Source organism: Dermatophagoides pteronyssinus, unplaced genomic scaffold (genome assembly GCF_027571235.1).
Source record: "Dermatophagoides pteronyssinus isolate colony J.1.1.1.1 unplaced genomic scaffold, Derpt_VIB-CSIC_2022.12 sq0018, whole genome shotgun sequence".
Taxonomy (NCBI): Eukaryota; Metazoa; Arthropoda; class Arachnida; order Sarcoptiformes; family Pyroglyphidae; genus Dermatophagoides; species Dermatophagoides pteronyssinus.
The window spans coordinates 230,765-255,768 of record NW_027461542.1 but is presented as its reverse complement, the minus strand read 5'-3'; the positions used below and the strand labels follow the sequence as shown (position 1 = coordinate 255,768).

At 29.0% G+C, this 25,004-nt stretch overlaps 5 protein-coding genes across 14 annotated transcripts; 3 read left to right on the top strand and 2 right to left on the bottom strand.

The window, feature by feature from the left end:
- Positions 1-210: 210 nt before the first annotated feature.
- On the top strand, positions 211-21,031 carry LOC113795615 (uncharacterized). 9 transcript variants are annotated; one of them, XM_027345813.2, is made up of 14 exons: positions 213-512; positions 1,225-2,045; positions 5,055-5,543; positions 9,875-10,173; positions 15,156-16,278; positions 16,342-17,070; positions 17,137-17,692; positions 17,775-17,858; positions 17,936-18,158; positions 18,542-18,618; positions 18,885-19,071; positions 19,252-19,531; positions 19,795-19,878; positions 20,032-21,031. In XM_027345813.2, exons 2-14 carry the CDS (start codon positions 1,367-1,369, stop codon positions 20,592-20,594), a joined length of 5,373 nt encoding a protein of 1,790 aa, XP_027201614.2. In that variant the 5' UTR covers positions 213-512; positions 1,225-1,366; the 3' UTR covers positions 20,595-21,031. The 9 variants fall into 9 exon arrangements, with proteins under 9 accessions (XP_075678627.1, XP_075678629.1, XP_075678630.1 ...); XM_075822512.1 differs by lacking the exon at positions 19,252-19,531 and having other exon boundaries at positions 211-512; positions 20,032-20,173; XM_075822511.1 differs by lacking the exons at positions 213-512; positions 1,225-2,045 and adding an exon at positions 4,632-4,695.
- Positions 2,844-4,412, bottom strand: LOC113795618 (uncharacterized). The gene has a single exon (XM_027345822.2). The coding sequence runs from the start codon at positions 3,702-3,704 to the stop codon at positions 2,997-2,999; it is 708 nt and encodes a 235-aa protein (XP_027201623.1). The 5' UTR covers positions 3,705-4,412; the 3' UTR covers positions 2,844-2,996.
- Positions 10,210-12,237, top strand: LOC142645667 (uncharacterized). Its single transcript, XM_075822519.1, has 4 exons — positions 10,210-10,698; positions 10,866-11,004; positions 11,087-11,666; positions 11,749-12,237. The coding sequence occupies exons 1-4, from the start codon at positions 10,413-10,415 to the stop codon at positions 12,103-12,105; spliced, it is 1,362 nt and encodes a 453-aa protein (XP_075678634.1). The 5' UTR covers positions 10,210-10,412; the 3' UTR covers positions 12,106-12,237.
- Positions 21,032-21,271: 240 nt separating the features above from the next.
- On the top strand, positions 21,272-22,537 carry LOC113795617 (RNA-binding protein MEX3B-like). The gene is made up of 2 exons (XM_027345821.2): positions 21,272-21,717; positions 21,788-22,537. The coding sequence occupies exons 1-2, from the start codon at positions 21,474-21,476 to the stop codon at positions 22,258-22,260; spliced, it is 717 nt and encodes a 238-aa protein (XP_027201622.1). The 5' UTR covers positions 21,272-21,473; the 3' UTR covers positions 22,261-22,537.
- Positions 21,286-24,911, bottom strand: LOC113795616 (scoloptoxin SSD14-like). 2 transcript variants are annotated; one of them, XR_012846740.1, is made up of 7 exons: positions 24,531-24,911; positions 24,349-24,470; positions 23,674-24,279; positions 23,308-23,597; positions 23,156-23,247; positions 22,481-23,081; positions 21,286-22,407 (listed from the first exon to the last, which is right to left on the bottom strand). XR_012846740.1 is itself a non-coding variant. In XM_027345820.2 (6 exons), exons 1-6 carry the CDS (start codon positions 24,770-24,772, stop codon positions 22,577-22,579), a joined length of 1,857 nt encoding a protein of 618 aa, XP_027201621.2. In that variant the 5' UTR covers positions 24,773-24,911; the 3' UTR covers positions 22,436-22,576. The 2 variants fall into 2 exon arrangements, 1 of the variants encoding a protein (XP_027201621.2); XM_027345820.2 differs by lacking the exon at positions 21,286-22,407 and having other exon boundaries at positions 22,436-23,081.
- Between the last annotated feature and the right edge of the window lie 93 nt (positions 24,912-25,004).

Below are 25,004 nucleotides of genomic sequence, written 5' to 3'. Positions count from 1 at the left end.
TCCTACGATTCTACGATTCCAAAAATTATACTACAGCCGGTTTACATTCCAACCCAACCAATAATGCTTCCATCAGAAAAAAATAATTCCCGATTCTACTCTTTTCCCGATTCTGTTGATGTTCGAAAAAAAAGTGATGAACGAATCCAGAATAAAAATATTAAAAAATTTTTGAGCAGAATCCAGAATTTTTTTTCTCTTCTTCGCACTGATGATGATTCGAAACATAACATCATCATCGTCATATTTGCCGCTGTGTTTTTGCGTTTTTTGGGTTGTTTATAAGTGTGTGTTGTTGTTGTTGTTCCAATTGGAACAACAAATGAAAAAAAAATACAAAGTAAAATTCCAAGGATTAATGAACCAACCAACTAACCAAACTCAAGTCAACAACAACAACAACAACAATATGCAAATTTTTGTAAATAAAAAAAAATTTCTTTGAAAAAATTTTTGTAAAATTTTTTTACAAAAAAAAAATTCTTATCATCACCGCATCATCATCGAATAAGGTTAGTGATTTTTTCTTTCTTCTTTTTCGTTCCAAGAAAGTTTCTTGGAAAGAAAATTTTACTTACGAAAAAAAAATGTTTGTTTCTGGAAATATTTTTTTTTCTACATTAAAAATTCATATTTTTTCAAAATTATTTTTTTTCTGATGAAAAAAATAATTTTTCCATTTTCAAAATTCAACTTTTTTAACACTTAAAAACAAAAAAACATTCAAAATAAACTTGTCAAAATGAAATGGATCGATTCGATGAATCGATCCATTCAGTCCACTAACAACAACGGCAACAGAATATTTTTCTTTTCTAAAGAAAGAAAAAGAAAAAATTCTGTTGTTGTTGTTTTTTCAAGATTCTTTCGACTTGAAATAGAAAAAAAGTTTTTTTCAAAAAAAAAATTCTTTTGTCATCATCATCTTAGCATCATTGTCATATACCGAGAGAGAGAGAGAGAGAGAGAGAGAGAGAGAGAGAGAGAATGCGAAAAAAAATTCTTTGTTTGTCATCATCAAATGATGATGATGATGATGATGATAGTTTAGTTTGGCTTTTGTTTGTGTAACATGACCGCCATCAAAAAAATTCAATGATGATGATGATGATGTTATTTGATAATGATTATGTTCACCATAATGATGTTGTTGTTCATGATGATGATTTAATTGGATTATGAAAAGCGAAACTAAAACTAAAATAATAATTCTTTCTTTTTCAGATTATGTTTCTGCTTTTCTCGTTGTTGTTGTTGACGACGACGGAAATTTTATGAAAAAAAATTTTCCTGGAAAGTTTCCCGGAAAGTTTCTTTGAAAAAATAATTTTCAAAAAAAATCTGAATTTCTCCCATAATAATAATAATGCCATTCAGTATAAAAAGATTTGCTCATCTTCATCGTAGTCATTCACTTCAACAACAGCAACAACAACAATCGCAATCGCAGCAATCGCAACCGCAATCAAAAAAAGGTTCCACTAAAATTACCGCCACCGGTGTACAAAAATCCAAAGCGGATAGTGGTGGTGGTAAATTGGAAAATCTTCACCCCACCACCCCCACCACCGCCGCCGCATCATCAAACATATCAACATCATCGAAAAAAACAACGAAATCCAAATCCAAATCCGCAAATCTTAAACATCAATCAACAATACAATCACAAGATGGTGATGATGATGGTAATATTGATGATAATCAAAGACATCAACAACAGCAACCATCATCGATGTCCAATCATCAAATGATGGCCATTGATAATCAATTATCAACAGCAAATTTAATGATAATGTCACCACAATTACAACAACATCATCATAATTTTAATCATCCGCTACAACAATCGCAGCCGCAACCGCAATCGCAACAACCAAGAAATATCGTTCACGTTCCACCAAGTTTTTTACTTTGTAATCAACCACCACCATCATATCATCAAGCTGCCGCCGCATCCAATACCACTGTACAATCAATTTCAAATTCAAAATCATTTGATACGGGTGTTACAAATGAAATATATCGTTTAGCAACAAATCAATCAAGTAAGTAAAGTGAAAACCAAAAAGCCAAAAAAAAAAAAAAAAAAAATGTTATTCGAGGAAAATACAATAATATCGATAAATTAAATCAATCAGATTGATTTTGATCGATTGATTGATTGAAAAAACAAATCTCCAATTGAAAAAATGAATGAAATGGATACTCCAAGAGAGAGAGAGAGAGAGAGAGAGAAAGATTGTGTATCCAATATTGAAATGTATCCATCTGCTGTGCCGATGCCGATGCTGAGAATGAATACAATTAGATTAGATTAGAATTGGATTTTTTTCATTTTCTTTTTCTTCTTGATTAAGAAATTTCTTTTTTTTTTTGATTTGTAGAATATTATTATTGCTACATTTCACATCGTATAATCATCATCATCAGAAAATGATTATTTTTTTTCTGTTTTTGTGTTTTCGGTTGTTGTTGTTGTTGTTGATGGATAAAGACATTCACAAAAAAAAACAACAACAATAATGATAATAATCATAATAATGGGAGAAAAACGCATCAATTATTTAAATTATTGCCTAATAAAGATGTTTCTGGATATCCCAGGAGAATGCTATTTCTCTTCTGTCGAATTCTGACGCCTGATCATGATCGGATTCTGTGGGTTTTGAGAATTTTCTTCGAAATTCTTCCGGAAAGATTTTCAAAAATTGAATTTTTCATTGAAAAATTTGATGGAAAATTTTTCATCAAGATTTTTTTCAATTGTCATCATCATTTCGTTTTATCCCATTTATTCATTCATTCATTCATTCACCCAAATACACAAATGTACATTTTAAACGCAAAAGAAAAACGAAATCTTATTTTATTTTCAAGAGTTTTTCAATTCTATTTTTAGTTTACGATGTGTGTGTGTATGAAAGAAAGTGAGAGAGAGAAAGGGATTTAGAAGATGTCATTTTTTAAATGTCAAATTCTGGAAAATTTCCCGAAATTTAAATATTGCTGGCATTAGTAGCCAAACCATTCGATGTTGTTTTGGTTGTTGATTGATGCGGATTATCATCAATATTATTATTATTGGTCGTCGCTGTTGATGGTTCATTTAAAATTTTAATCGGTATATGACGGGTATTTGGTTGTTCAATTGGTGCTTCAATATGTAATAAATTACCACCTAGCTTAAACATACATGTCATTTTATCTTTACAAACATATTTTGGTAGCTGATATTTATAACAAAATTCTTTTGAATGATAACCACCGCCATTAACACTGTCACCGTTAACACTGCCGTAATTATCACCACCATTATTTTGTTCCATAAAACCATTAATAATTAATAAATCATTTTTAGTTGTAACGGTAATATTTTCCGGTTTATAACCACCATTAACATCAACATATAATTCATATAAATCATTATTCATATTCAGATAATTATAATGTCGTAAAGAATTATTTTGTTGAGGATGATTTTGACGAAAATTTAATTGTTTCGGATAATTAGTGATCCATTCGGTAATCATTGGATGATTTTGATGATGATCGGTTGATAATCGATAAACATTTTCACTTGTACGATAATAATTTTCAATTTTTTCAATATGTTTTTGTTGTTGCGATTGCGTTTGTGGTTGCGATTGCTGCGTTTGTTGTTGCTGTTGAGGATGTTTATCCGTCGAAGAATGTTTTGAAGACATTTTTGCGTCAAAATCTCAATCGGTGTTTCGAAGTTTCTCGAAAGTTTTTCAAAATTATGAATTTCTGAAGTAAAGTAAAGTGATGACAGAGAAAATATTTGATTGTAGAAAAAAAAATCACTGATCTGGTGATTCTGGTGTGTGCGTTTCATTCATTCAATTCATTGATTAACATCTCTTGTACGCACCGAGTGTTAATACAGATGTAAATTTTTGTTGACAAAAATTTTTTTCAGTTTAAATTTTGAAAAAAAACCGTTACACAGAGAGAAAAAAGTGAAACAAAAAAAAAATTCAAAAATTTTTTTGCTATAGCAAAATCTACCACCACTGCTTTTTTTCGGTCGGTAAAACAGGCAAATTTCAGCGGAAAAAAAATATGAAAATCAAGAGAGAGAGAGAGAGAGAGAGAGAGAGAGATGCAAAAGAATGTAAATAATAATTTTGAAATCAATGAATATTTTTTCCAAACAGAAAATGTTGTTGTTTGTTGTTTTCTGGTATCCTTGATGATGATGATTATTTGTTTGTTTGTTTATCTGGTTTTTTTTCGTTGACTGGTTGGCTGGCTAGCCGAATTTGTTTATTGCGCATTAATATGCTTGCTATGTTTTGAATATTGTTTAACCAGGTTTTTCATTGATGATTATGTCGTCATCATTATCATCATCAGCATTTACCTTGGCCATCATGCCAAAATACAAAATGTGTGTGTGTGTCTGCATTAGAATGTTGTGTGAAACCGAAATCATTTTTCCAAATAATGTAAAACATACGACGTGTACATGTGTTTTTTTGTAATGTCGATTAATATATTTACGTCACAATTACATAGGTAACGGTTTCAAACCAAAAAAAAAATTGGATGAATATGAATGGCGTCATTATTATGATGATGATTATGATTATTATTAAATGATTATCCCTGAAAACAAACTAAATATGGATTTTTTTTCAGTCTTCTTCCCATTAAGATTGAGTGAAAAGGAAGGTGATTTTTTTTTCATTCATTGCGTGATATGCCAGTCAACCATTCAGCCAGAGAGAGAGAGAGAGAGAGAGAGAGAGAGAGAGAGAGAGAGAAAGTGGAATTATCGAATACGATTATCGATCGATCGATCGATCCAGGAACTTTACAGGAATGGATTTTCTTCTTTCTTGTTGTTGTTGTTGATAAATGTCAAAATATGGATTTTTTCTGACTTGAATCGATATTTATTCAATTGATATTTTCGATTTTGATTTTGATTGATTTGACTTTTAACATTTACCTTTTTTATTCACGGTTTTTATTTCAAATGAAAAAAATTAATTTTTTTTGAAATTTTTGTTTCAATTACCAACCACTAGATGTCAACTCTAGTCAGGCATTATTACGTAATCGAATAAAATTACAACAACAGAATTTAGCACGTTCATATCTTTATCATTCATCATCGTTGGATTTAGAGCCATCGACGACATCGTTCGATCATCAACATCGATCAACACCGCCACCATCAACGATATCAACACAATCATCACCACCACCGCCACCAACAATATTACCAAGAAATCCAAAACGTGTACATTATGCAAATCAACCGATAACATTTAGTAAATCATTGACAACATCAGCAGCAAATTGTGAAAGTCCAACGTTATCATCAATAACAACAACAACAACAGCGACAGCGACAACAACAACAACTGGAACAACAACAACAACAATAAAACCATTACGACCGGCAATATTACCAAGGCAAACATCAACAACAACACCAATCATACAAACAAAACCAATACAAATTCAAACAACAACAACGACAACAACAAATTTGGCGGGAAAATTTTCAAATGGTAAGTGTGTCGGTATTTCTTGGTAGTTTAAAAGGGTTAACAAAATCAAGCCAAAATATCTAATTACAAAGAACGTTTTTGCTGTTCCAAAGCACACAGAGGGAGTGAGAGAGTGAGAGAATTTGTGTGATTGAATCCAGATGAATTTGAAATGAGCCAGATTCTAGAATCTCTTGATTGAATAGATTCTATACCAAAAATGAATAAAACTGGTGAATTTCCATTGGATTTGGATGATGCTAATTTTATATGCAAACAAACAGCAGACGAAAAATTTGCTTTTTCCGATGAAACTGATTTCGATGATTATGACATTTTTTTCGCCAACCAAATTAGCATCATAAAGCAAAAAATATGAATTCCATTGCGAAAAATGAATGAATGGAATCTTTTTTTTTGACAAAAATCACCAGATTTTCATGTTCAATCAAGATTCAATTAATTTGAATTTTATCTTCGTTTTTGGTTTTGAGAATGATAATTAGTAACAGATTACTTACTGTGCAAAAAGAAAAATTCCCGAAAATTTTATGGAAATTTCCCGAGAGCTTTCTCTCTTGTTGTTACTTGATGAAAAGTTTATTTGCATTTTTTTTTTTTTTTTTTTTGGTTCACTTCATTGTCATCATCATCGATTTGATGTTTTTGTTTTCCTGATTCCATTGTCTAAATTGACAAAATGCCGCCAAAATGAAAAAAAAATTCCTGGTTCCATATTCTTGGTTCGAACAGAAAAAAATTGCGCATGAATTTTTTTTTTTCCTCACCAAGAATCCATTCATTGTATTCACTGCCGAAACAGAATATTCTTTGGCTTTTGTTTTCTTTGCTTTTGGTTATTGTGTCCGTTTGCCGTTTCCAGATATTCGAAGAAAGCAAGAAAAAAAAAATCATTTTCATTTTCACCATTGACTTTGTTCAGTGAAACAGTCATTTTCATTTGCTTTCGCTCTCTTGGTTTGTTCGCAATTCTTGTGTTTGGCAATCTGATAAATTTTTTTTCCAATTGATTTTCAATCGATTTTTTATTTGGTTCAAAAAGAAAAAAAAATTTAATGGGTTTTGAGTGATGAAAACAACAAAACAAAACTGCTGAAAAGTGTGAATTCCGTGAAAGAAAGCAAACAAATTCCACCATTGACCGGATTCTCTTCGGAATTTTTTTCTCGTTTGTTTTTGTAATGAAATAAAAAAATGAATTTCAACAACAGAATATCTGCATAAATAAATTTTTTTGTGAATAGACTTTTTTTTGGTTTGGGTTTGGGTTTTTTTTGTGTTAATCATGATTTACGGTCCAATTTGTTATCTTGGTAAACATAATAATAATAATAATAACAATCAACAACAACAACAACAACATCATTATCATCATGAAAATAATGAAAAATTCTTGATAAAATGTAAGTTTTGTGTTTTTCTGTTCTGTGTTTTGAATGCGGGGGGGGGGAAAAAAGAGAATTCATTGAAATTGGACTTTCGGATCATAATGGTAATGATATTCTCTCTCTCTCTCTGTGTGTGTATGTGTATTCCGTGTTTCAGAATTCATTTCAGAAATTTTTGATTTTGATTTTTTTGGCTTAATTTTTTGTTTGTTTTCCTATTCTAACGTTCTACACACACATCATGATGATCATTGTTATCAAAAAAAACATAAAAAGTTTGTTTTTGTTTTTGTTTTTCCTGAATCGTTGGTGGTCCGTGCATTAATGTTTTTTGTTGTTGTTGTTGTTGTTTTTCATTACAAAACGAAAACAACAACAACAAACAGAAGAACAACAACAACAAACAAAAAAAAACATTCCAATTCTTTTCCTCTCTCAATTCCAGAATTATGATCCGAAAAAAAAAGAATGTTTCAAACATTACTTTTCATGGTTTTTTTCTTATCCGTTTTATGGACAAGAAGTGAGAAAGAGAGAGAGAGAGAGAGAGAGAGAGAGAGAGAGAGAGAGAGAGAGAGAGAGAGAGAGAGAGAGAGAGAGAGAGAGAGAGAGAGAGAGAGAGAGAGAGAGAGAGAGAGAGAGAGAGAGAGAGAGAGAGAGAGAGAGAGAGAGAGAGAGAGAATTTGAGAAAGTGCGAAAAATCATTTTCATTCATTTTTAATGGAATCTAAAGCAAAGCAAGCAAAAAAAGAGAGAAAAATTAATTACATTTTATCGATTTTTGGTTAGCTTAAATAATAATAATCGATTTTTTTTGTGATTTGGCTATATTGATGATGATTTCCCTGCAAAAAAAAAAAAAAATTTGAAAGATTCTACCAAAAAAAAGATTCTTTGGCAATTTGAAAATTTTTTGAAAAAAAAAATTCTGGTCATGTGTGTGTGGTGTGTGTGGCTGAGTGGGTAGATATAGAATCATAATCGGATTTTGAAAAGTTTCTATTATTCCATCAATAGAATATTCTGCAGTATGCAAATTTTTTTTTTTTTTTTTTGATTTGAAGGAAAAGAATTGTGATTGATTTTTCTGAAAATTTATTGAAAAAAGCCAATTTTAAAGCCAATTTTATTGGTTTTTGGCAATAAAATTATTGAATTTTATCACGTTTGGTTTATTCTTACAAAAACAAAAAACAACAACAACAAAGTGGCCAATTGAGACCAACAAAAAAATTGTTTGACCAGAATAATATTCTTCTTACGTCAAACAAAAACTAAACATTTCAAAATTCTCGAAATCGCTAAAGAGAATCGCTAAATCCTCTACAAACAAACAAAAAAAAACATTACTAATTTGAAAGATTACTTACAACCAAAGAAAGAATCTTGACTTGATAAAATGATGATGATGATGACAACGACGAAATGAAAATGAAAATTCAATCAATTTCAATTTCGTTTGGCCGACGATGATGATGATGATGATGATGATGATGACATATCGAAATCAAATCGATCATCATCAACAACAACAACATTATTATTATTATTTTTTCACAATTGTCAGCAGAATTCTCTCCCTCCCCACCTCTCCCCCAATCTCAATAGAGCATTAAATAAGATTTTCTTATTCGAAGAAGCCGTTTGAATTTATCGAAGAATTCTCTTTGTTTGATCGCCAAACATTGAGAATTCTTCGAAGAATTATTCACAGAATTTCACATTTCACTCATCGAATCGAATGTGTTTTGGTGTTCGATTCGATCCGAAACAACAATTTTCTAAATCAGAACAGAACACTGAATATTGATTTGCTGCTGCTGCTCAGCTTTGTTTCCGATTCATTGACGATTTTCTTTCTTTCGACCAAAAAAAAAAAAGATTGGAAAAAAAATCCAAAACTTTTGACTTTTGGAATAAATAACCAAGGAGGAGAGAGAGGAGAGAAAATGATAATTTAAAGAAAATCAAAACGTTTGACAATTCAATTCGATTGATTTTTCAATTTTTTCTTTCTTGGTTTAACAATTGAATTCAGCGATGATGATGATTCAATTTTCTTTTCTTTTTTGCTTGGAGAATTTCGTATTTTCGTTTCATAACTTTTATTTGATTGACTTTCGAACGTTTTTTTTTTTTTTTTGATTGAATTCTGCGTTTTGGCAATTTAAACATTGTAATACACATTCAGGTCGAAATAGAAATTATCATTTGTAGACATCCTGTCAACAAAGAAAATCATTCGAAATTCGAAATTCAACCGGATGATCGAATCGAAGAGAAATTTTACGGAAAAGAAATTTTCCCGAAAAAAAAGTTTCTGTTTGTTTTGAATAATAATTTTTTGTTGTTTTTCATTTTCATTTTTGTTTTTCATTGACAAACATTGATTTTCTCGAATGATAAACATATTTTTTAAGGAAATTTTCTCCAGAATGAACTCATCGTTGCTGTTGATATAGTTATTGCGTCTATTTACACATGAATTCACATCATCTTCATGATGATCATCATCATGATGAACATCGATAAAGTTTTCTTTATTTGATTTTTGTTCCGAAAAAATTACAAAAAAAGAGACAACTAAAACAACAACTAAAATGACAACAAAAATAACGATTTTTCATTTTCACAAACTATTTCGACTTGACTGTGTGTTATATGACTCAACGAATATTCTTATTCTTTTTGTTCTTCTTTTTATTCTTCTTCAAATGAAAACAAACAAAAAACAAAAATTCTTTCCATTGTCATTAATCGTCATCACTTTCTGGATTCTGTATTCTCTGTTTTGATTGTCATATAAAGTAACCGAAAAAAACAAAAACTTTTGATTTTTCCGTGAATCTTTAAAAGTTTTCCTTTGGTCTTTTTGTAAACACTGTGAATTCTGATTTGAATTTTTTTCGTTTTTTATTTGTTTTTTTTTGTGCTTGAATTTAGGTTCGAATGCAACATCGACAGCGACAACAACGACAAATTCTACAGCGATAAATGGACAACAACAACAATCAATAAGTTTACCACGTGGTGGTGAAGAAGTTTTAATAAATGGTGGTGGACATTATCATCATCATCATGGACGATCAAGATCATATCAAAAACCATCAGCAACACGTAATCATCATTATGGTAAACATTTATTTACATCAAGTAGTATTGATGTTGCTGTTACATCGGAATCAGGAATCAAAACAGAAAATCAATCAATTAACCGGACAGCAGCTATTGATTTGAATTCGGTAAGTTTTTTTGTTTGTTTTCCATTTCATTTCATTTTTCAAAAAACATCATCATTTCATTTGGCTCAAATTTTTGTTTGAAATTCGAACGATTTTTTGTTGAGTTTTTCGAATTCGAATTTCGTGTGTTCGATTTTTTTTTGTTGTTGTTGTTGACCAACTGCTGTATAAATAGCGAAACGGTGAAATAGCCATTCGAATCCACAAAAAGTTTTTTTGTTTTTTTGGGTTTTTGAAGAATGTCCAACCAATTTTTTATTATTTATTTCATATTCTTTTGCTTTATAACAACATCGACCATATCCGATCATCACAAGAATCAAGCAAATTCTTTTGTTGATAAAAATAATAACGTTAACGATGGTTATAATGACAATAACCTTTTTATTATCGAAAATAAAAAGAAGAAAAATCCATTGATTTTTGATAGAAATTTTTATAAAACTGATAATAATAATAATGATGATGATGTAATGAACATTGATCATCATAATGATTCAATGAAAAACAACAACATAATTCTTTGTGAGTTTTTTTCTCTATATATTTTTCTTGTTGTTTATGAGATAATTCTTACTTTCTTTCTCATTTTCTTATTATGAAATTAATCTTTGGATAATGGTCGTTTTGCACCCACTGAATGAATTTAATGTTAATGTTTGGTTTTGAAAATCAAAAACAAATAAAAAAAGGCAAAGCCTTTAATAATAAGAATAAAATGATGCCATTCATATTAATAGTTGTATCATTAACACGTTATCAATCACATTATTGTTTAGGTTATATAATTAATAATAATTTAATATTAACATTAAGTTCATGTTTAAAAAGGTTTGTAGGTTTTTTTTATTTGTTATTTTGTAGTTTGTAGTTTGTAATTTGTTTTGTAATCTTTTTAAAAATCGAATAATAGCCATGATATAATTGAAAAAAATATGTTAAAATTTTATCTTATCGAAAAACATTACAATCAAACATTATTAATACCAATGAATATAAAAATACGTAGATTATTTATACATCAATTTCATCATTATTATTTTTATCATTATCCAAATATATTTAAATTAATTTTATTACAAATTGATCATCAACAACAACAACAACTACTGCGACAACAACAAAATGAAAATTCAACACAAAACAATCAAACAAGAAAATTTGTACAAGAATTTGAAAATTCTTGTAAAATTGTTGGCCATCATCAGATGGCGCAACAGTCATCAAAGAATTTTAACGAATTTTTCATACCAAATCTTGATATATTATTTGGTTTGAATTTAGATTTACAAAATTCAAATTATAATAATAGTAATAGTAATGGTAATATAACGGCAAATTTATCAAAACAATTAACAAATTATTATTATAATCATTATCAAAATTGTTATCATCGAATGAAATGTTTAAAAATACAATCAAATATTTATAATTATTTTGAATGTTCGGATCCATGTCATTTTCATTCAATGATTAAAAATATTGATGATATTGTAAGTTTTTTTTTGTTACTAACAAAATTTTTCTATTTACAAATTTTTCTATTTACAAATTTTCATTTATAAAATTGGTTAGAATCTATTTATTGGTTTACCATTAATGGGTAAATTTCCTAACGAAAAGCCTAAACATCATAAACATAAACCTATTGATGATGATGATTATGATGATGATGATGAGGATGATGATAATAAAGTAGTTTATAATCAATTAATTGGATTATTAATCGATATAAATAGCTTTAATTCAACAAAATTATTATTTATATCATTAATGGATGATAATGATGAACAATTTGTTTCATGGATTCAAAATAAAATTAATTATAAAGAATTTTTTCCATATCAAATTATTGAATTATTTTGGCTAATCATATTCATTTTATTCAATGTTTTACCAATATTTTTTCTATCATTTTCATGTAGAAAATAAAATCGAATGTTTAAAATTTTTTTTCAAATTCCCATAAGCACCATACTCTACCACTACTAACCTTGTGAAAATGATGGATGCTTTAAGGTCTTTAGCCTTTTGGTTTCTCTGTTCCCACCATCGTCATCATTAATTACCATAAGAAATATGGGAAAAAAGCAAACATTCGATTCTATTCCTTCCTTTGTTTCTTTTTTGTTTTCGATTCGAGCATGCGTCAATCGAAACCAAAAAAAAAAAAAAAAAAATTAAATAGCCAGAATTATTTCCAAGAATTTTCTTGGGAATTTTCTTTGGAAAAAACAAAAAACATTTTTTTTTCATTACTAAATATCTATATATACAAGGCCATGATTTTGGATGTGTTGTGTTTGAGGGCAGCCAAAAAAAATGGCCGTAAACAACAACGATTTTGACAGAAAAAGAAATCAAGCAAACAAAAAACCATATTTTTCCAACGAAAACCAAACCAAATGGTATCTGGTTTCAATGATGATTATTATTGTTGGTGGTGGGAAATGGTGGTAGTCCACATCCAGTGCGACTATGTAATGTTTCAAATAGAAAAAAAAAGAAAAAATTTAATGATGTTACCAGACGAAAAATGAAGAATCTTTCTTTATTTAAATCATCATCATTATTGAAGGAGAAATTATCATTTTTTCCTTCTTCTTAACCACGATTGATCTCTTGTCTATCATTATCGTTTGTTACTTTTTACTTTCTTATCTTTGTGTTAACTTTTTTATTGAATTTTCCTTTCTTTTTTGTTGAAATCTTTGTTGATATCACTCAGTGTTAAAAAAGAATTTTTTTTTGGATATTTTGAAATGAAAAAAAAAATTCTTTTGAAAAAAATAATAATAAAGATTTTTTTTCCATTTGTCAGGATGATGATGATCATTCTGACGATTCCGATGATGATTCTGTTGATAAAAAGTGATGAATCTTCCTCCCCCTCCGACCAGAAAAAACTATATTCCGAAATCTGTGAAAAGAATTTTTGCATTTCCGAATTTCCGATATCAGTGCTTTGAAAACACACACACACACACACAGCAGTACAATGTTGTAAAAAATTTTGAAAAAAAAGAAAAGAAAAATCCTAATAATTCATAGTAGGGATACATCATCATCTGTGTGTAATAAATATAAAAAAAATGGATAAGAAATAAGAATAACAGAATCGGATAACAAATCTACAGTAGTCTCGTTTTCTTTTTGTGTTTTTTGTTAATACCAAAAAAAGTTTTTGCAATTCTTTGACAGCAGCGATAGAGAGAAAAAAATGTATTCATAAAGAATAATTCTACCCTGCACACACACACGCATTGTACAGACTGTCTATCCAGAATGTGAATCCAGAATCCAGAAATGATGCGCATGATCCATTCGAATTTTGAAAATCCGCTACATCATGATGGAATGTTTGTGTGTGTGTTTTTCTCTCACTTTCTTTCACTTTCTTTCTATTCATATACCGGGCAAAGGAAAAGAAAAGAAGAAAAAATAGCAAATCTTTTCCAATATAGTCCGGGAGAGAGAGAGAGAGAATAACATTTAACATTTTTTTTTTCATTCATTCATTTAACTAACAAGAATTTTTTTTTTGGCCAAAAATGATAAAGCAAAAGCAAAAAAATGATTGAAAGAATATGTTGTGTAGGACCGAACATTTTTATTCTTTTCATTTGCTCTATTCACAAAGATTCTGTCTCTACAGAATATTCTATAGAATATCGGTACCAACACACACTGTTTAATGCTACTACTTTATTCTGTGTTTTGTCTATTTAAACTTTCTGTGTGTATACACAGAATATTCTTCTGTGTGTGTTTTTTTTACGGAATCTGACAAATTCTATCATCGTTTTTTTTCAAGAATAATAATGATTATTATTGATGATTTGTTTATCAATCATCATCATCAATGATGATTTTTGATGTTTAAACGTTACATTTGATTGCTGTTTGTTTTTTCATCCAAAAATCGATCAAATTCTGCAGTGAACATCTTTTTTTTTATTTCTTCCAAATTCTGTTTCTTTATTTTTTGTAACAATATATTTGGCCTCGCTGCTACTGTTGTTGTTGTTGTTGTTTGCTTACAAACGATTATTGATTTTTTTTTCTTGAATTTCTTGTCAAAAACGGACAACAACATTATTATCGTGTCATTCGATTTTGCAAATTCGCTTTGGTTGTTGATTGTCTTTTTTTCCGAGAAAAAAATGAAATAAAAATAACCGAAAAAACCCGAAAAATAATTAGCTCAAAACAAAACAAACACACATACAAAAATGCCAATTACAAAAACGAAAACAGCAAACTCTGCCTCCGCATCATCATCATCGAAAAATCAACAACAACAAAGATCACCCATAATAACAATATCACCATCAAAAGGTAATCGATTGATGACTGTCGATCAACAATCGATTACAAATATGTTAATCAATCAACAACAACAACAACAAAATTATTCAATACGTCAAGTTTGTTTTGATATTGATCCAGAGCAGTTGAATGGTTATTTGGAACAACAGTGGCAACAACAATTTACTGCACAAAATGATCAAATTGATGATTGTGATGATGATGATGATCCAACCGATAATCAAACAACAAGTGTTTCATCAATTAGTTCGACAATATTTCAGAATAATAACAAACAACAACAACAACAGCAGAATATGGATCAACAACAACAACGACAAACAACAAAGGAAATGTTGAAAAATAGCAAAAATTTAGATGTACAGAATAATCATCAGAATCTACAGAATAATAAAATGAAAAATTCACCAAAACATCTTTTATATGAAGTATTATTATCACCAATCAAACGAAAGGTATTTCCTTCCTATAGGAAATTTTTTGTTTGGGTTAAAATAGAATCGTTACTTGAATTATGAGCCAAATTGATGATGGTTTTTTTTGTTTGTTTTCTGTTTGTTTGTCTATTTTAACCCAAAAAACTTTGATGATAATTTCCTTTTTTTTCTTTCGTTTCTCTTTCTTTTTTCCCAATGTTTACACAATGAAAAAAGAGCCGAAATAAGAACAATAATGTTGCTACGTCAAAGTCATCATCGTCGGCGGCGGCGGCAACGAATGTTGATAAAAATCCTCAAGAATCATCAACCGAATCGAAACAGAATAAAATGGTTTCAAACGCCAACAACAACAACAACAATAGCAATAATCAACAACAACAACAACAACAAAATAGACAACAAACATCATCATCACAACAATCAAATCGTTCACAAAGTACAACACCATTAGATAGAAATTATTTTCATCATTTTCAAACAAAAAATCCAACAAACAGTTGTTTATTTGATGATGATCCAGGTATTATGTCTGAAATTGAAACATCAGCAACTGGTTTTAATCGTCGTCAAACAAATAAAATTCGTTCATCATTACCAATCGTACGTACACCATCCAAATCATTAGATCGTTCAATGGGTTTAGTTTTTTTACAATTTCGTAATGAAACAAAACGTGCATTATTACCAAATGAAATTACATCCATTGATACTGTTAAAGCATTATTTGTTCGGTCATTTCCACGACAATTATCAATGGAATATTTGGATCATCCATCAGTTCGTATCTACATTCATGATCCAAATAAAAATATGTTCTATGAATTAGAAGATTTACATGATGTTAAAGATAGATGTATATTAAGAATTTATGAACAAAGTATTAATGGTCCACAACCAGGTGGTGGTATTATACATCAATCATTAATGGCTGCTGCAGCAGCAGCCGCTGCTGCTCAATCTGGTCAATTTACTACCGGTGGTCCAGTTAACGTTGGTGGTGGTCATCATCATGATGGTGATGGAAATTATGGTTATTTTTCTGAACCAGAATTTGATTCTGAATATCAATCACAACATATACATCAACGAAAAAGATTTCCATCACCAATTGTTGGTCATCAATCATTAATGATTGGTCAACAACAAACTGCTGCTAATGCTAATGCTACTAATATACCGCCACAATCACAATATTATGGTACAATAATGTTACCACCACAATATCGTTCGGCAACATTAGGACCACTGCCACCACGTTCCAGTTTTTTTATCAATCAAAATATTACCGGTGTTGTTCAACCACCAATACCACCGACTAGAAATAAACAATTTGCAAGTAAGATGTTTCTTTTTAAATTTTTGAAAAAGAAAATCTAATTTTAAATCAAAAATTCGATAGATTTTTCACATACATTACCACGTGGAACACATCTAATAAATCCAAATCCCGTTTCAGCCGCTATGAATCCATTCGCTCAACCACCACCACCAAAACCACAACGTAATTTTCCAAATAATTCGGTGCCTCAATCCGGTGGTGATATAATCATGATTCAAGGACATCAATTAGCTAGATCGAATGGTCAAGCTGCTATATCATCATCAAATGAATCATCACAACAACAACCATATAATCGACCATTACCCGATCGACCATATTCCGTAGCTGGTCATTATCCTAATTTAGACCGGACAAATCCTATTGTTGGTACAACAAGATTTCAATTTCAACCAACAACAGCAACAAATCAACAAATTTCTGGTGAATTTTCTGGTTATTTATCATCACCTGAACATCATCAACATCATCGACAAACAATACCAACAAATGCAACATTAATAAATATTGGACAATTAAGAGCATCATTTGCTGCTGGTGGTCCACCTGGTCATCCACCACCACCTGGTGGTTATCCGTCCACAAGATTATTTGATCCAAATAATTTAGCTGGAATTTCAACAACTGCTGTTGTTGGTAATCCAAATACATTTATCGCTAGACAACAACAGCAAGCCGCATCTTCATCGACTTCGAATGTTATTGATGATGAAGCACGTATACGTATGCAAGAAATGGAAAGAAAAATTGCCAGTTTAACAAATGTTGTTAGTAAAGCTTTAACAACTGGTATGTGTCCAAAGAATAATATTCCGGAATGGATTTTGTTTTGTTAAACTTTTTTTCTCTCTACAGGACCAAAACCCCCACCACCACCAAAGCCATCAGCATTAGTAAATTATCGTACAAATGAAATGAATTCATCAATATCAATTGATAATAATAATAATAATTTACAACAATTAAGACAAATACGAAGAAAAGCACGTGATTTACGACAAGAAATACGACAATTAAAACGTTTTACCGTACAACAAATGAATAATGCACGTGAACAAATGAAAGAAAATTGTTTGAAAATTCAACAAACATTATCATTATTAACGAAACCGATTGATGCACCAATACGTTTAGAACGTATAAAAATAAGTATAAATTGTGATTCATATAATGATGATGCAATACGTTTAGATCGTGATCTATTAGAATTAGAAGCACAAGTAGAATCATTACGTTCAAATGTTATTAATCGTCGTTGTCGTGTTAATATGTCAAATGTTGAATCAATGGCATTAATATTATCAAGAGCTTCAAAAACAGTTGCCGATCTTAAATCACGTTATCCATTACTTGCACAGAATCTTAAAACAATTATGTCAAAAGAATTACATGAAATTGAAAAAGAAGAAAAGTATGTGTTTGAAACAATGAAACAATTTTGTTTTTGTTTTTTCTATATTGAAAATTTTCAATTTTTTCCCCAAAAAAACAAGATTTTTAAAAGAAGAACCCGAACGTTTAGAACATTCATTGAAACGATGTAAAAAATTAACCGGTACATTGGTCACACTAAAACGGTAATTATATTTCATTTTTTTCCCCACCGGTTTTCTTCCACTGGGTTAATTAATTCTTATTTATCTATTTAATATAGACTGGCATCAGTACAAGAACAACGTTCATCAAATAACAATACATCATCACCATCATCACAATTATTACAAACATCATCAAGTTTAGATAAAAAAGATGGTTCGATTGATGAAAATTTACCGTTATCATCATCTGGTGGTGGTGGTGGTGGACGTGATCTATCATCATCATCGACGACAACAACAACAACATTAGCAACAACAACAACAACGACAACAACAAGGGTAATTTATTTGATTCTTGTTTTGTTTTTTAAATGTTGAATTATCTCTAATGATGATGATTGGGAGAAAAAAACAACAATTTACAAATAATCATCATCATCATTATTATTGAATTATTTATTAACACTCTCTCCCCACTCACAAAAAACGAAAATTACCCCCTTATCTAAATTCTACTAATTTGTTGTTGTTGTAAAAATCAATCAATTTATAATTCTAATCGATCAAACTAATTTTTTGTGACCATCATCCATGTCAAAATACTAAATTGAAAGGAAATTCAATTTTACTGATAAAATTTTTTCTTTTCGTTTCTTCTTCTTTTCATTCTTCTTTGTTGGTTGGTTGGTTGGTTGATGGTTGGATATAAAAAAAATTTATAGACGAAAAAAATTCAAGCCTGGCATCGAAGTGCTCATTTTCATCGACCAATTTTATGTAGCCATAATTATAAGATTGAGTAAATATTATCTATTTTGTTTTTTTTTTTGTTAACCCTTAACAACTCTTTCACTGATTTATGAAAATGTTTTTTGTTGCTGTGTTTTTTTTTAAATCACTCATATTGCATGAAAATCTTATGAAAAGTTACCTGAACCACTTTTGTTACCTTGTGTGTAAAGTGTGTGTTGTGTGTTGTTGAATTTGATTTCTTTAAATTGAAACCAAAAACAAAAAACTTTTTACTTTTTTTTTCTCGAAAAAAATCTGAACAAAAACAAAAAGTTTATATCGAGGATTTGCATCGATGCCCACCATTGAAGAACCTAATTCAGAAAATTCTATCGATGCTGATGATGAATATGACGATGATAATAAATCATCAAACTACAACAACAACAACAAAAAGAACAACAACAACAAGGCTGACAACAACAACAAAAATTCTGATAATAAAACATTTAAGAATAAGGTCCGTAGCTGATAACGAATTTTCTTTCAAAACAAACAAACAAAACAAAAAACCCGGACAAAATATTTTTTATTTTTTTTTGAAATTTCAATTTCAAATTGTAAAATGTTTTTTTTCCTAACAAAAAAAAACAAAAAAGTTAATTGATTTTACCTGCTTTTAATCAATCAAATTTCATAGAGTTTTGATGCCGATCTAATGGAACCGCATACAATTATACAGGTAATACCGGCAACACCATCATCAACTGATTCAACAAAAACAACTGCATCAAATATGTTGGACAATCTTTTGGATGAATTACAAACATTTTCTAAACAATCAAGTATCGATTTATCATCATCATCATTATCAAATCGTTCATCACCATTTCAACGTACCGGATCATTTCGTAGTATAAAATCATCATCAATTAATAATAATAATGATGATTTAGATTCGGATACAATCGTTCGTAAAGGTTAAAAAAAACATTTTGATTAATGATGCTCAATGTTTTTTTGTTTGTTTTTGTTTTTGTTATGTTCTGTATTTTTTGTTTTGTTTTGTTTTTTTTTATTCTGAAATTTTATTTTTTCATTAAATTTTACCTTGTTTTTTACCTTTTGGTTTTTTTTAATTTGATTCGATTTGACATTTTGATTTGAAGAATTTTGTTCGAAGAATTTCAATTTGAAATTGGAAAATTAATTTGTTTTTGTTTTTCTGGAATTTCAATTTCAGCTTCACGATCAAAATCATATTCATCAATTCGTGCTACATCTGAACCACCGGGTGTACGATCAAGAATATCTTCAATACCAGATGGTAAGTTGTTGTTGATGTTTGTTTGTTTGTTTATTTGTTTTTCGGTTATTTTTGGGACCCATCGAAAAGGAAAAATAAATATTAAAAAGAGTCATATTGAACATTTGATTTATAATTTAATTAATATTTTTTTTCATTTACTTACGAAAATAGGACGAATTGATCTGGATAATATTGCATTATTAGCAACAAATTGTGGTAATGCAGCTGCTGCAACAGCAGCATTATTAGAAAAACGTTTTGCACAATCCAGACAAGAATTATTGGAACAAAGACATCAAGAATTATTATATAAACAAAAACAATTACAAGAACAATATACTCGATTACAGCAATTAAGTAAACGGCCAATATCTTCGCAACGTAGTGGTGGTGGCAGTGGTAGTGATAATAATTCTTTTCTTAATGATCTGAAAAAAACTGGATCCGAAAATAATATCGTATCAAAATCGGCCAATCTCACCAATAATAATGATGTTTTGATGATAAACAATAATAATTCATCATCGACGATGAATAAAATGATCAATAACAGCAACAGCAATACAATTATGATAAATCCAACTGTACATGGATCATTACATAATATTAATGGTACAAATAATAATAATCGAAATATCAATGAACCAACCGAAAATGGTAATATTATTATATCGGAAATGACCACAAACACAACAACACAAGTTCGTAAAACATTCGAAACAGAAATTCTATGAACCAATTAGTGAGATGCGAAACTATCGATTGTTTCGATTCGATATTATCATCGCGGAATTGGTTTTTCTTGTTGATGAAAATTTTTGATTGCTCAAATCTGATTTTTTTTTAATTATTTCCGAATTTTTTTCGGTTTCCTTTGTTTTCTCCCATTCCCATCGTTTGGATTGATTTTTTTGTTTACATAAAACAGACACACACACTGACAAACCAACAAAACGAGCAACAAAAACAACCAGAGTAATTTGATTTTTTTTGTTTTGTTTCTCTTGGATGTAGTGATGATTTTTTTTTCATTTGTTTTTTCTTCTTGATGATTATGATATTGTGAATGATGATTAATTCTGAAAAATCATCATCATCATCATAAAATTGTCAATCGATTGATTTATATTTATTGAATAAAAATGAAAACAAAATTGTTTTTTCGTTTTGATTTGGTTTTTTGTTTTTGTTTTGTTTTCGAATGTCAATAATTCAACAAGCTATAATAATCGATTAAATCGATTGTTAATGGCTAATTCGAATAGGATGAATAATGATCATCATCATCGAAGAATGATGATGATGACAAGGGTGATCATAATGATCATTGAGTCAACATTTTGAATTTGAATATTTATCAAAGGGGAAAAAAATTCAATTTCGTTTTTTGGTAGACAAAAACCATCACCATCAGCAGATAATATATTTGAATCAATGCAAATCACATCCATATTGTCATTCGGTTTTTATATTCCACATCAATCAGTCGATCAAAATCATCAATCAAAATCATCGAAACATTTTCTTTTTCTTCTTAATCCATTCAAATTTGACTTATAATTTTTTATTTTTTCTTTCGTTTGAAAAAATTCAACATACACGATCCATCTACAATGTCTTATGATAATATAAATCAATACGATCAACAACAACAACAACAACAACAATTAACTTATTTATTAGACGATAATATGAATATGACCAATATTCTTTATGATTCACAATCAAGTAATTCAATTTTCGGTGATAATATAACTAATACTGTTAATCCTACAACAACAATGATGGGCCAAAAATTTTCTACTAAAGTTGCTGTAAAAAGTTCGGCACATGTTTCCTATATTGTTGGTAAACAAGGTAACTTTGTATTTGCTACTTTGAAATAATTTTTGAAAATCAATATTGTTTTTTTTTTTTGTGTCTTTAGGTTCTAAAATACGTCAAATACGACAAGAAACCGGTACATTCATACAAACACCGGTAAATGGTGAAGAACCAATATTTGTTATTAGTGGTGATAAAGATAGTGTACAATTGGCTAAAAATAAATTAGAAGAAGCGGCAAATGAATTTGATTTCAATATATTTGTTGAAGCATGTACATTTAAAGATGGTGATCGTATACGTAATAATTTATTTTTACCTGCACGTTATATTGGTTTAGTTGTCGGTAAGAAAGGTTCAATAATTAAACGTATTATGGAATCAAGTGATACAACTATTGTAACACCTAAAGTAAATACATTGAATGGTTTTAAAATTCATGGTAAAGTGGAAAAAATTCGTTTAGCAATCGATATGATTAAAGAACATATACTATCAACAAGTAATGTTATCATTGATGAAATTCAACAAAATCAATTTGAAATAACATTACAAATCAAAGAATGTTATCAATGAATTTTGGCCATAAATTAACGATGATTATTTAAAAAAAAAAAATCTCTATTTCCGAATGATTCAACAAAATATTATTTATTTTTAACCATCCCGAGTAAGGAAACAAAAACAATATAACAAATTTCTAATTTCCAAACATCGATTTAACTATATTTTAACCATTCAGCAAAAAAAATTTGACTTAGAAAATTTTTTTTTATTTATTTAAATTGTATTTTACCGTTTTATATTAATTATTCATTGATGAAAGTTGAAAATAAAATAAGAATTTTAATTATTTTGGTTTTTTTGATTTTTTTTGTTTGTTTGTTCGTCTTCAAACACCATCAATAGTACCACCTTTACGCCAATCAGAATTAGCACGAATTGTACCATTTTTTGAACGACTTACAGCCATTACGATTGCACCACGATCACCTTCTTCAATTTGTTTAATGATATGATTTTTTTCTTCTAATGAAGCAAGTATATTTTTTGGAAAACAATTTTCATTTTCAATATGATCCGGATATAATTGATGATGAAGACGAGCCGAATCGATTGCTAATTTAATATCATCATCCATCCATAAATGTCTTAATGATACTAATGCAACAGCGGTTGTAATTTTTGAACCACCACTAGCACCAATTATTAATCGTACACCAGTTTTATCAATAAATACTGATGGTGACATTGATGATAATGGTCGTTTACCAGAATGAATAGTATTTGAATGTGATGGTGGCAAATCAAATGCATTCGTTTTACCGGTATTAAAATCATCCATCTGATTATTTAAAATTAAACCAGTTGATGGTGACATAACTTTACTGCCAAAACTATTTCCATAATTAGAACCAAAAAAAAATTGATGATTTCATTTCGTAAAAGAATTTATTGAAGAAAAACTTACTAAAGATTTACGGTTGTTGATGCTGCAAATGCATTACCATGTTTATCCAATACTGATACATGTGCAGTTCCATGATCCATTTTTTGAAATTTCTATTTAAAAAAAACCATAAATAAATAAATTTCATTGCACAAATATCAACAAAAACATACATCATTTTCGTAAAAACCAGATTTACTTGGATGTGTAGTTTTATCATCAATTTTTCCAACAATTTTTTCAATAAATTTATCAGATATTATTTTATCTGTAATATTGTGACAATCATCATAATTATCATCACCAAGATACATTCGTTTTGCATAGGCAAATTTATATGATTCCATTAATCGATGATAAAATAAAACCGAATCATTAAAATTTTCTTTTGCATCCGGATAAAGATGATGAAATTTTGGATGTAACATAATTTTTAATATGTATGATAATAATATACCACTTCCTATATAGATAAATAAAGAATTTAAAATTATTCATTCATTTTTTTTTAAAAAAATATATAAATCAATTCAACAAACCTGGAAGTCTAGCCGTTAAAAGTTTAATATCATCTTTTATATTAAATGAATATGCTGGTTTTTCGTCAACAATATAGCTAGAAAAATCAGACACTGTTAATATTGGTTTTTGATTTGGAAAATCTGTATTATTTTGTAAATCTTCAATAATTTTTGTCGATAATTCTTCATAAAAATATTTCTTTGCATCTTTTGCTAACGATAAATTTGTTAATGTTTCAGCTAATTTTGGTTGTTTCAATATTTCACCATGTTTATAAAAATCATCTGTTTTTTGATTGTAATAAACATTTTTTAAATTATTATATGCCATTATAAAATCACGTTTTTGTGATATTGCTTCTTCCAGATGTCTACCAACGGGGAAACCATTTTTAGCAAAATTGATTGCATCACGAAATAATCTTTTCCATGTAATTTTTTTCGAACCATATTTATTAAACATATGCCAATAACCGGCTAATTCACCCGGTGTTGCAATCGATAATAAACCTAATGCTGAATTACTAAATTCTGCATCACTTTTTGTTGAATTGAACATATCTCTTGATGATGCTATTGGTGCCACTTCTCTTGCATCAACAAACGTTGCATTATTACTTGTTTCTTTGGTTTGATTATAGAGAATATAATTAGAAAAATCAAATTTAAAATCCATTCATTAATAATAATTACTATTATAGAAGACAATCAATGATCCACCACCAAGACCCATCGATTCAGGTATAGTAACACCCATACAAAGCAATACGGCAATACCGGCATCAACAGCATTACCACCTTCATCCATAATCGATCTAAGATTTGAAAAAAAAATTCATTAAAACAAAAAAAACAACGTAAACAATCAATCTAACCTTCCAGTTTTAGCACAAACATTTGAATCAGTTGAAACAGCATATTGATGAAATGATTTTACTTCCGAATCTGTACATAATTCACCAAGTTGTGATGTTGATCCATTACAATATGGACATGTATCATTTATAATATCAATATGTGTATTATTTGTTTTCGGTTTCAATACAACAACAACACTTGTTATAATAGCTATTGTCAATAGACCAACAGCGATTAAAATTAAACCAATTTTGTTCATAATGATTATTTTTTTATGTTTGATTTCGCGATAAAAAATACACACACGAAAAATTGCTTTATTTCTTCTTCTTTTTCGTTTCGAATCAACGAAAATTAAATAAAATAAAAGTCAATATATAAATTATGTCTAAATCAAATGAATATAAAGATTTTTTTTTTTTTTTGGTTGTGTTAGCATCAATTTCATTACGTTTTTTTTTTTGGGATTTTTAAAGATAAAATTTTCAAAT